Raw genomic sequence first — 12343 nt, forward strand, 5'->3', positions numbered from 1 at the left:
GCTTACTTACTTAAACTTAAACCCGCTCAATTCAATGATGAAGAGAATTCCTCCACACTTTTTGTTTACGGCGGCCTTTGATTTTCTCATTCCAGGTGCCTCTCTCTGTTCCGGGATTGGATCACAAACTCCCGCCTTTAAATATGAATCCAGATAAAGTCACAGTGCAGCCACGCATCAAATTCTTTGCGTATAATAATAATAATAATAAGCTCATTAAAATGCTTGATGGATTCTTGAGATTCTCAAAAAATTGGCCATCGATAACTCATGTTCGGTTTGCTCTGAGATGTCCTCTTTCAAATGTGTTATGTCTGTCCAAATGTGAGTATGAGCGCCTGAGAGCCTGTAGTACGCTGGTGCAAACACATCGCCACGATATGCATGGGACAAACTCTCGGACCCCCGTCACAGTGGAGATGATGAAGGGCTTTCACGCTGGATGCACTTTCCTCTGGTGTCGAGTCGCTTCAGTCACAGGAGACGACTTCAGGGTGATCACAGAGAACGTGTCACTCAAACTCATTGAAGAGATCTTTGCCCACCGGGCTACAGAGGAGATGTGTGCCCACCGGGCTACAGGGGAGATGTGTGCCCACCGGGCTACAGGGGAGATGTGTGCCCCCCGGGCTACAGAGAAGAAGAGAGAGCCAAGGGCTGAGGCTTCCCGCCACAGACTGCATAAAAAGTGGACTAAGCGAGTATGACGTCACCCACAGCGTTTGCCTCCACTTAAATGCAGCTTGTGATTAATATAAACATTTTAAGACCAAAATGATGAGGATCACTGCAGCACTTATAGAGAGAGGGGGGATAAAATTCCAACGTTAGTCAAAGGGAGCCAGGGTCAGAAGAAGCAGGAAGCGCTTGCTTGTGAACTTCCTATTTGGAATGCGCGGCTAGCTCATTAGCTATGTCCATTTATATATACAGTCTGTGCTACCTGCACACTCAAAATCTGATCATTATGAGATTTTTGGAGCTAAAAGTTTCTTAAAATGAAATGTAAATGACAAAATTGTCTGTTTTCTGATCATGGGCCTTTTCATTTCTCACATCAAACTGCAGTTTGCATGTGCATGAAGTACATTTAAATGTCTATTACTATTAAATGGATTTATCCTTGAGTGAGGAATGAGCACGGGACTGTTACCATCCCTGAGGTGCATGAGCAGAACTGAACAGCCGCAGGGCTGCACTTGTGCTGTGACTCTGTTTGTGTTCACTGGAGAATGACCGTCCTGTGTCTCCAGTGTGTGTTATGTGAGGGACTGTTATATGTCCACTCATCATGTCTGTGTTTACTCTAACTTGTAACTCAAGAGGTTGAACCAATAAGGACCTACTGCATATAATGTGATTGCCTGAAAATATCACCTGTTGTAACTTAAATATGAAAAGAAAAATAAATCTGAGATCAATGCCTCAACTAAATAACTGGCACCCTCTTCCTGTGTGGAGGGTTCACCAGCAGCACTCAGGTAAGAGACCAGAAACCTGATCTACAAATCACTATGAAACGTTTGTGTTATATTTAGAAGGAAAACTAAAGGCTTGAGGAGCAAACTAAGCAAAACATTTTTAAAAGATTAAAGAAATATTAGAAGGACATATTACTAGCTAAACTGATAAAAGAATCACATGTTTTTCATGATATGTTTGTAGAGATCTAAACTACATGGTTTGCATTTTATTGCCAAGTTCAGATTTAGCTACAGTGACTAAAAGATAATGACACACTCCAAAAAAATTGCATAATACTTTTTTGCTCAAGGTTAGAACTCATTCAACTCATGAAATTAGCTAAATTGCATAATCATTTTCCTGATTATTTATTTTATTTATTTTTTCAGATAAAGTTTCTAACAGTGAGGATGCGCAGCTGACACCAGGACGAAAAGCTGTGGCTGCTACTTTAGACCTGATCCACTCAACGATGTACCTGCCCGAGGAAGATCGATCTAAAGCCCAGACCAGAGTCCGAGTGCAGACCCAAGTCCAGACCACAGACTCCATACAAGACAGGCAAAATCCAGATACTCAAATTTGTGCCATTGAACGGACTACAGTCATGGCTACAGTTGCCATAGACCAGAACAGACATCTGCCGACCCAAGTCACTCCAAGCCAAGATAAGAGTCCGGAAATACAAAAACCAGATCCAGCTGAGACCCAGTTATCCATAGACCGCAAGACAAGTCCAGAGACCCACGTCCAAAAAGCCCTGGAGGGAAGAGAAGAGCCCACAATCAGCAGTGGAACTCAGGGGAGCTCCATGCCTTCAGAGCCTCAGAGAGGAGTGACTTCTGGGAAAAGTGAACCAGCGGCCACCCCTGTACATCCACCAGTTCTGAACAAGAGTTTGAGCCAAAGCAAAGTTGAACAAGAGAAAACTACAACTCCCATCAGCACTCCAGACAAAAGGTAAGTCTAATACATTGTCTATAAAAGGTACCACAATGGATTTCCTTTGGTAATTTATGGCCAGGTTTAACTGTTTTATGTTATTGTTATATTAATTTATTTATGTTGGAGCTTCACATCCATATTGACCCCTTGGCAAATTTTGAGATAAAAGTTACCATGAAACTTCTGACTGATACTGAGGGATGTCAAGATTATTTGGTTAATACTGGACAGTAGTGATTATTTATCTCACCATATATATATTTTAGTTTCAGTGTGTGAATTTTGGAAGCAAAATTAAGTAAAATTTCAATTCAGTCTATAGGCTCTTCTCTTCACTCTTACCAGAAGACGTTGGAAAAATGCAGATAACGACTTCCCGTGTAATTACCGACACTGGGCATGTGACAAAACCATGAATTCAGCAGTAGTGGTCTTCACAACCTGCCAAAGCTTTCCAAGGGGCATGTGACTCTAATCGCAGCTTTGACGTCACTTACAGAGAGCTGGTTGTAACTGCTGATCTGCTGAACATAACAGAATTTGTAATATATTTTTTTTTAAATTAGACATTATAATGCACAAATAGCAAATTTATAAAGGAAAGAAGAAAGAATACAGTGACAGCTACATGAAGAAAACCGGGTCATTTTCTCAGTTTTCCCAGATTTTGTTAGTTACTACCACAGACAGAGCCCAAAGGAAGTCGTCATCTGCATGTTTCCAAACATCTTTCCGTTTTGTGACGTAAGTGTGAATAGAGGCTTTTGATACTTTGGAGTTAATGTCATCACAATTTCCTGGAGGTGTGCGTGACGTCACTGCAAAGCGTACACCATAAATATAAACCAAAATATAAAGTGCTGTTTTAACTGGCATTTTATGTCAAATTTACTTTTTTTTAATCATTCAGAAAGTTTGTTTTAAAAAAACTGGTCACATAGTAGAGGAACAGTGATGTATTAATAAAGTCAAGTAATTTTATTTATATAGCACATTTAAAAACAACCATATCAAGTTGCACCAAAGTGCTTTACACCATGAAACACAACATAGTGAAACAATAACACAAATGTAAAATATATAAATTATTACATAAACAAGTTACTTGATGCACAAAGTTTAAAGTACAGCTCATAGGCTCACCAAGGTTCTTTGCAGAACTGTGCAAATTTGTGGCAAGAGGCCCAAAGTCAGATGTGAGGGTGTCAGTGTAAGGTCCAACTAGAATAACTTCAGTCTTATTTTCATTTAGCTGGAGAAAGTTAAAGGACATTCAGTTTTTTATTTCTGCAAGGCAGGCATGGAGGGTGGCAAAGGATGAGACATTTTTGGGGAAACAGGAAGATAAAGCTGGGTGTTGTCAGCATAGTGGATGTGGTACTTAATCTAATGTTTTTCTAGGATTGAACCCAGGGGGAGCATGTATAAAGAAAATAATAAACATAAAAAACATCAACACATTTTATGTTCAAAGTGAATTAAGGATTTCACTGTTGTTTGCTCATATGTGCACATTTGTGAACAAGTAATTGCTAATCTAAAATAGTTTCTTCTTGCAGTATTAATCATAATCATACAGTTTGATATTGTGATATGACATCCCTTGTGGTACCCTGTTAAAATACAGTTTAATACATTCTTCTGTAACCCGGAAGAGGTTTGGTTCTTTCTAGAATTCCCATAATGTCTCTTTTTTTCATTCTCTGTTGTAGATTACTTTTGTTTTTTATTTTCGTCCTTTATCAAAGTAATTTCACATTTTGTTACTTTTAGCTTTAACTAATTGGCTTTAGCACTGGCAGCCATTTTTTTAACTGCAGTCCAATTGCTTCATGCTGCTGTGTGCCTGTCCTTGCGCCCTCTGCTGGGTTTTGTGTCTGGAAATTTCATTCGATTTGATTCTCAACCTGGTAATCGCACCTCATCAGAACTGACCATGTTTCTGATGTAGTGCACTGGACTTTAAATGGCGTAACAAAATATTTAAGCCTCTCGGACTCAGCAGCCATTTGGGTTTGGTTTCTGCGTCGATGTGGGCAGATTATTGAAAAAAAATCTTCCTCCTTGTTTGTACTTCTGAGGTATTCAGACATTGTTCACATGGATTTTCAGAAGCAGATGGATTTTACCATCCAGATACAGACTAAAGATACTGTCACAAAATCCTACATTTTGGGAGCTTTGGTCCCAAATACGTATCTGGAGGATTGGCCTCTCAGCCGGTTTGATACTAGATAGTGAACTGGAAGAAATTCAATGGAAGCTCCTCTTTTGGTCCAGGACTCAAACCTAAAACTCTCCATTACCGCCGTGCCTCTGTGCTCTTGTTTGAGCTTAAGATCTATACCTCCATCCATTCATCCATTTTCGTCCGCTTATCTGGGGCCGGGTCGCGGGGGCAGCAGCCTAAGCAGGGACTCCCAGACTTCCTTCACCCCAGACACGTCCTCCAGCTCCTCCAGGGGGACCCCGAGGCGTTCCCAGGCCAGCCGAGAGACATAGTCCCTCCAGCGTGTCCTGGGTCTTCCCCGGGGCCTCCTCCCGGTGGGACATGCTCAGAACACCTCCCGAGGGAGGCGCCCAGGAGGCATCCGGAACAGATGCCCAAGCCACCTCAACTGGCTCCTCTCGATGTGGAGGAGCAGCGGCTCTACTCCGAGCTCCTCCCGTGTGACTGAGCTCCTCACCCTATCTCTAAGGGAGCGCCCAGCCACCCTGCGGAGGAAACTCATTTCGAGCGCTTGTATTCTTGTAATCTCATCCTTTCGGTCACTACCCAGAGCTCATGACCATAGGTCATGAGATCTATACCTGCATTTTCTTATTTTTTGGGAAAATCTGCAGCTGTCAGTGAACTTAAATACATGTATGAACCAAATACATGATTCAGTGTATTTGAAGGTGCCATACCTTACCTACCTACCCTACTGTATTAAAAATGTGGAAAAACAGAACTAGTTCATTTTAAACAATCCAAGTTATTCCTCTCGAGCATCGTAATTACCGTAATTTCCAGGCTATTGAGAGCACCTGAATATAAGCCGCATCAACAAATTTTTAACTCAATTTTACACTTGTACATATATAAGCTTCACCTGAATATAAGCTGCATGTGTCCATATCTTCAAGAATGTTTTCAAGTTCAGGCCATTTGCTTTTATTACCTCTGAAAGCCTTTGTCGTCTTTTTACATTGAGTCAGTTCATCACGCTGCTGTCGCCAACATCTCATCATCGGCTCAATGATGCTGAGTTCATGTGCGGTAGCTCTGCTTCCTTCTTCCACAGCCACATCAGTTGCCTTTCATTTAAAAGCTGCATCATCTGCATTTCTTTGTGTGTTTTACATGAGGAGGGAGTGTGTATGAAGCGCAAAATTAACTGTTCAAAACTAGCATCTTCCTCGACTCATCACCCCCCGTCTCTCCCTGTGCATGTCTCCTGCAGAAAGAGCCACTGTCGTGTCTCGTATCATGTCAGTGTCTTGTAGCAGTTCAGCAGATTTCAGGCTCTCCTGAGGGCTAGGCGAGTTATATCAATCAGGTGTGAGTGGATGTCTAGCTGCTGAATTTTGAGACGTTTCTTCTCATTTATGCACCCACCTGCATTTTACGCATATGTAAGACGTATCCCCCTCACTAATGTTAATTTAGCATCATAACTTATTTTATCACACAGCAATAAACTGTTTGAGTGCACTGACAACATCACTAGCTATCTTTGCTACTTCATGTTAACCATAGATCCATGTGTAACCGCACAGACAGCGGCGCCTTCTGCACTCAGTCTGCACGTATCCACTGTGTTGCCAAATCATATACCGTTTATATTAGCCGCAGGGTTGCAAAGTGTGAGAAAAAAGTAGCGACCCATAGTCCGGAATTTACAGTATTCACCACAATGAGTGTAAGTATTGTATGTATTAGTTTACACAACTTTCAGAGGCCAGAGCGGAGGTTGCAGACTGCCAACAACAACTAGCATGGTAACCACACTCTTCCTGTTACTTGGACAATAAAACGCTTTTAAATTCGATGCAGACAAATTTTGACCTCAAAATATGACCACTGTAATGGTGATAGAACATTATTAGCGCATGTTTGTGTATGTTATAGCATGATTTGAAGCCACAGACATTGCAATGAACATAGCAACCTCGTTCCAAACAGGAAGTGAGCATGGGCGTGTATCTGGCTCCATCTACTCCAATTCAAATAAATTTTCTATTGTAAAAAAAGTCACCCCTCTCTTGGTAACTGCTGCTGTGAGCCTCGTCATTTTGGTCTTAAAATGTATTAACCCACTGTACATGATCCCGATGTTTTTATTTCTGTTTTGTCTCTGAATCAAAATATGAACATTGAAAACAAACCAATCAGGCATTTTTCTTCTTCCATGAACAACATATTTAGTTGACAGTGTTAATTACCCACATCCGTTTAAACCATTGGTGCATGTGGAAGGGACGTTGGCTTTAATCATCTCGCTCCAGATTGACTCCAGATTGGCTCTTTGGTTGCTTTGATACTCGCGGTCGGAATTCCAAATTCTTAAAGGTTGTATAGAGGATTTTCCAAGGAACGAGAAATCCAGCGACTGTTTGTCCTTTTTCAAATGTTGCGCATGCGTGAACCCCCCCTCCCCTACAGCTCCCTACGTAGAAACGCCTCCTCCCTCCTCCTCCTTACGCCAGAAACAGGTTTGTTTACAGCCGTTGCGCTGCACATGACTTGTAAACAACTAACTACAGTGTTGGTTAGGCAAGGCGGAGAAGTGAGGAGCGGGGGCAGGGGGTGCGCGGATATTTCGTGCACGGAGAAGAGGTGAGGAGCAGGGAGAAGAGCGGAGCGGGGAGAGGAGCGGTGCGTGGAGATTCCGTGAGGAGCAGGGAGAAGAGCGGAACGGGCAGCGGGGAGAGGAGCAGAGAGGGGCGCGCGGAGATTCCGTGTGAATGAACTAGCTACTACTACAACATGCAGCTGCAAGCGGACTTTTTCTTTGCCTTGAAAATTACGTTTTCAGACATATGATATCACATTCGTGTCCTGAAAAACGTTTGTGTAGCTCAGGGGTGGGCAAACTTTTTGGCTCGCGGGCCACATAGGGTTCTATAGTTTGGCTGAAGGGCCAGACAGAAAATAAAACATAACGTGTTAAGAGCTCGACTTCATTACATCATCACGTTTCATCAAGTTTTCTAAGTTTTACTTTTACCAACTTAAAAATGGAAGCAGTGCAGTCTTATATCTTGAACACCAACTACTTCACTCATGGTCCGAATAACTCCTGTAAGAACACTTTCCCATAAAGCATTGCGGCCGCACCTCAACGTATATGTAGTGCGCCATCTACTGGGAAACGATGGAAATGCATGACAAATAAAACATCAACAAGGTTTATTCTTATAATTTCTTCCAGTTCGGCGGGCCGGATTAAAAGGTTTAAAGGGCCGTATACGGCCCCCGGGCCGTAGTTTGCCCACCCCTGGTCTAGCTCTTGGAAATAAAGTACGTTTTCATAATAAGCAGAAGTTTCCTGTCCAGGAGTAATTTGGTGACCAGTGCGTCAGTCTTTAGGCCCTTCGTCTGCTTCAGTCGCGCCATCGCTGGAATGAATCTCCAAGAATCACCTTAGTTTGGCTTCGCTGCTTTTCCCCTTGTCTTCTTCTTTCAGCGACCTCAAAAACGGACTTTCTTTTGCGGCTAACTGCTCCTGGATTCTTGTCTGCCATTGCAACAAACTTTGTGCTAACTGCGAGGAAGATATAGGTCAAAAAAGCCGCTAAGAACTGTTGCGTTGGTGGAGTAAACAGCGTCTGTGCGTCTTGCGTCTGTGGACTGCGTGACAGGCGTACGTAAACCACGTAATGGCAGCGCGCAGGCAAGTCAGTTACGCTAGAAACGTAGGGAGTTTGATTGACAGCCTATCAGCTAACAGATAACAAGGCAGTGTCGTTATCTATTGGCAAATGTTTAGCTAGCCCCACCACGTCCAGCGTTGATGAATTTTTTGGTCATCATAATTACAACGCTACTGCACCTCTATAATGCTATCATTGACAATTTGAAACAAAAAAATCCTCCATACAACCTTTAATCTTCTCCCTGCTATCCTCAATGAGTTTCATTTGGCTGGAACTAAAGGCTATGCGTGACATTGGACTCACATAGTCCACTTCTTTATACAGGCAGTGGTTGAAGCTGTTAAAAATATGTTTTAAATATGTCCCATTTAACATTTGGCATTCTGCTATTTGTACCGCTAAGCATGTTTAATAGTCTTAAGACTTGATCGTGGCTTGCTTGCAACTAAAATCATAATTAGTAGATGGCGACTAATCTTGCTAACAGCTATGCTACATGCTAATGCTTTGCTGCTGCTAAATCAGTTCCTTTCCTCGTTTCTTGCTAATGTAACGCTGTGGTGTCTGTCATTGCAGAACCAAGGGAAAGAGGAAACGAAGGGGAAACATGCAGCAAGACAAGCCCAATACATTACGCAACATTTCAAAGAACCCAGCCGTTCTACAGCTGGCCACCGCTTATAGATGTAAAATAAACCACTGGACTCTGCATAATCCGAATATTTGGGACACTATTGCATTGATTCGAGAAGGTGGTATTCCTTTGAAACGCGTATTTCAACCCTTTAATGAAGAGAAATTCAAGGATTTATTGTCACAAAGTACACTGAGGAAGGTGGCACAGCCTGCGCCTCAAGTCCCCCTCTTAAACTGGTTCCAGGCCAGAGTTCTGATATACGACATGTGCGAGGGACCGTGGGCCCTGGTGGAGAAGGTGCAAGGGTCCATTTTGACCCCGGTGGTTATACTGTTCGGACAATACAGCGTTCCCAACCAGAGACACTTGAACCAGCCGTTTTACGAAGACGGAGGTGATATGATGATGTATTTTTAATTTGGACTTTATTTTTTTCTGATATTCGAAAGAAATGTATCAACAAGTGGCTTTTTTTTTTTTACACTTCATATGTTTTAAAGTGGGGCTTGTATGCTTAAAGTGCATATGACAGATTTTCATGTTTTTCTAATTAGACTACTATGGAACCTACTTGGACCACTAACAGTTATAAGACCTTATGGTAATATAAAAAAAAGTATTGTTAAAAATGGAATTAATGGAATAGTAAAATAAAGAGAGATTTCTATTATTATCTATTATTCATTAGTATTTACATTGACTTTGAACTTTTAGTATCGCGACAACACTAATCTATGGTAAATATTTACATCAGTTATGTGGAAGTTTGTGGGAAAAAGAAATAAAAGTGTAAAAATAAAGGAAGTAGAGGTGAGTTATAAAACAGAAGGGAAGGAATTTTTCTGGCAGTTTAAACCTTCATAACAAAATAAATGTGGTCATTTTTATTAGGTCAATCTAATCGTAACTAGTATGTAATTAACTAAACTAATTTTTTGTGTCAAATCTCTAAAATTAAATCTCAAATATTAATTTAAATGAGTAGTCTAACTTGTGATATGCACTTTAAACTTAGCCCAGATCCACAGTCCAAATGAGCTGGTAAAGTGGGCGAGACTGAAGGAGAGAAGAGGGGCGGGGCCTGGACCTACAAGCTAATTGGTCAGACAAATGAGCTCCGCCCCTCCAGGTGTTTCCAATGGACTGTCATCAGAGCAGAGGCACGTGACGTCACAGGCCTCTGGGAATGAGTTGGCCACAGGGGGCAGCTTAGTTCTAGACCATAAATCTGCAAGTAGGCTCTATTCACGCTTACGTCACAGACTAGGAAAGCGTTTGGAAAGATGCGATTACAACTTCTGGTGCAGTTACCGACAATGGGCTCGCCTAACATGGATCTGTTAAAACCGACTGTGGACAAGCCCATTGAAGTAAATGTGATCAGCGTTAAAATGAAACCTGTGCATCAGTGGAGAAATTATAAAAACTGAGGTATGGTTGTAATTGTTGATTAGCCGAACATAACGGAATGCTACAGTGGCATTTAGATGAAGAAAACTGGCCCTGGGAAGTTAATTGCATCGTTCCAAACATCTTTCTGCTTTGTGACATAAGCGTGAATCGAGACTATTAACTTAATTTGCAAGTCTCACTTTAACACAGAAGCTATGTGACATTTTTAACAGTTTTTCATAACTGACTGTAACCTAAGAATTGCACTTAACGGCCCTGCTTTTAGCCATGTTTTAATGTTGTCGCCTCTTCAAAAACAGACCCGGAGTTGTTTTGTTTCATTCACACATGTTTGAGTAGCCCTTGATTATTTAAGTCTGTGTACATCTCCAAAGCTCAGAAGGCTTTGTTCCACCCTGTGATGTCATATAGTGGTGGTTTTACAAGTTAATGGTTTCCTTTTATCTTTTGTCCAGTAGAGATTGGCTGAAGTCACCCAAATGATTCTATTGAAGTTGTGTAGAGTGTTTTCTATGAGATAAAAGAATTCAGCCTAAATATGCAGGGTTTGCAGGTTAAACATGTGTGAATGGAGTAAAACACAACTCCAGCTCTGTTTGTGGTGAGGAAACTACATTATAACATTGATCAGAAATTAATCTAATATGGGCCCATTAAAAAAAAAAAAAAAGCCTGGCAGTGTGTTTAGGTGTTTAAGGACCCCTAGCTGGATAAATAAAATGTTAATAGAGCTTATATTTTCATAACCAAAAACATACACATTTTGTTTTAGTATTCTGAGGCATTAATTTGAGAATAATTGTTTTTCCACTTTTTCCTCCCCACACACTGTCACAGGACTCATAGTGCTCTGTTAACTTTGTGTTGCTAATAGTGCTTGTGCTTTATTGGCCATTTAAATATGTCCTCCTTCTCCTTGTTTTTCAGTATTATTACTCTCTCTTTTTTCATGCTCAAATTCATTTTTTTATTTTGAAAAGGAAGTGTATTTAAACTGCAGTAATGGGGCCAAGCTACACAGTGGCCAGTCAATACAGTCCATATTTTAAAGGTGCATTTTGTTGGGAAGTCAGTCACCTGCTTGTCTTCATGGAGATGTTATTGCTTTGTCTTTGTCTCTTCCACGGTAAAGATTAAACCTATCTACATCAAGGCAGACAACTTATAGGCTACATTACAGGTCAGATCAGTGGAGATTCAACCCTATTCACCAAGAGAATTATTGAATTTTTGAGTAATAGAAACACCTGTAATAAATAAATGCTAGATAGATGTGTTTAATGTCATACCATGGAACATTCCAGGTAAAGCAATAACATCTCCATGGAGACAAGCAGGTGACGGACCCTCCACCAGAAAAAGTTGTGCAATGCACCTTTAACAATAAAAGGATGGTATGTTTAATATCTGTGTGCTATAACAATATAACTCATCATGCACAATAACCACATTATTTCTATCTGTTATTTTTACTTATTTTAAAAGAGCCACGTTCTATAACTGGTCTCATGTTTGTTTTGGACTTCAAGAAAAGTTGAACCGTCAACTAAAGTGTGTACAAAATCTATATGGGGACACAATTTGATTACACATTTTTGGCTGAGTTTGAATACTCGTGTTTGAATTACTCATATTGTAAAAATGTTCATGGTCATTTTGTTAAAAAAAAATAAACCCTGGGAAAGCAGACGTCTGTCATTCTAATTCATAAAAGTGGTCTATGTCAGAACTAGAAGTGTCTAACTCCTGACTAAAAATGGCCTAACTCGATACTAAAAGTGGTCTATCTCTGGACTAAAAGTGGCTTATCTCAGGATTAAAAGTGGTCTAATTTTGGACTAAAAGTGGTCTATCTCGGGACTAAAAGTGGTTTATCTCAAGACTAAATGTCATCTAACTTGGGACTAAAATCATCATCAATCTAATCCAATCCAATCATAAGCTTCTCTTATGGACCTCTATCACTGTCCAAAATGTTGTTGACCTACACCAAAATTTGCCTGTCCCTACTCCCTTAGAGAT

The 12343-nt window shown here is 40.9% G+C and overlaps 1 protein-coding gene across 12 annotated transcripts in view; it reads left to right on the forward strand.

Annotated features, from left to right (window-relative positions):
• Positions 1 to 12343, forward strand: part of LOC110157732 (protein TASOR-like) — a 43818-nt gene that overhangs the window by 27741 nt on the left and 3734 nt on the right. For 3 of the 12 annotated variants that reach the window (XM_055158954.1, XM_055158956.1, XM_055158955.1), the window contains exon 29: positions 96 to 1997. In XM_055158954.1, coding sequence (XP_055014929.1) covers positions 96 to 707 — 612 coding nt within the window. In that variant the 3' untranslated portion in view covers positions 708 to 1997. Of the gene's footprint in view, positions 1 to 95; positions 2425 to 4121; positions 4157 to 8847; positions 11372 to 12343 lie in introns of those variants that run through there. The other 9 variants (XM_055158951.1, XM_055158952.1, XM_055158959.1 and 6 more) reach the window with 7 other exon arrangements.

Source organism: Boleophthalmus pectinirostris, unplaced genomic scaffold, assembly GCF_026225935.1.
Source record: "Boleophthalmus pectinirostris isolate CB_2022bp ecotype Guang Dong unplaced genomic scaffold, ASM2622593v1 HiC_scaffold_23, whole genome shotgun sequence".
NCBI classification, from domain to species: Eukaryota; Metazoa; Chordata; class Actinopteri; order Gobiiformes; family Gobiidae; genus Boleophthalmus; species Boleophthalmus pectinirostris.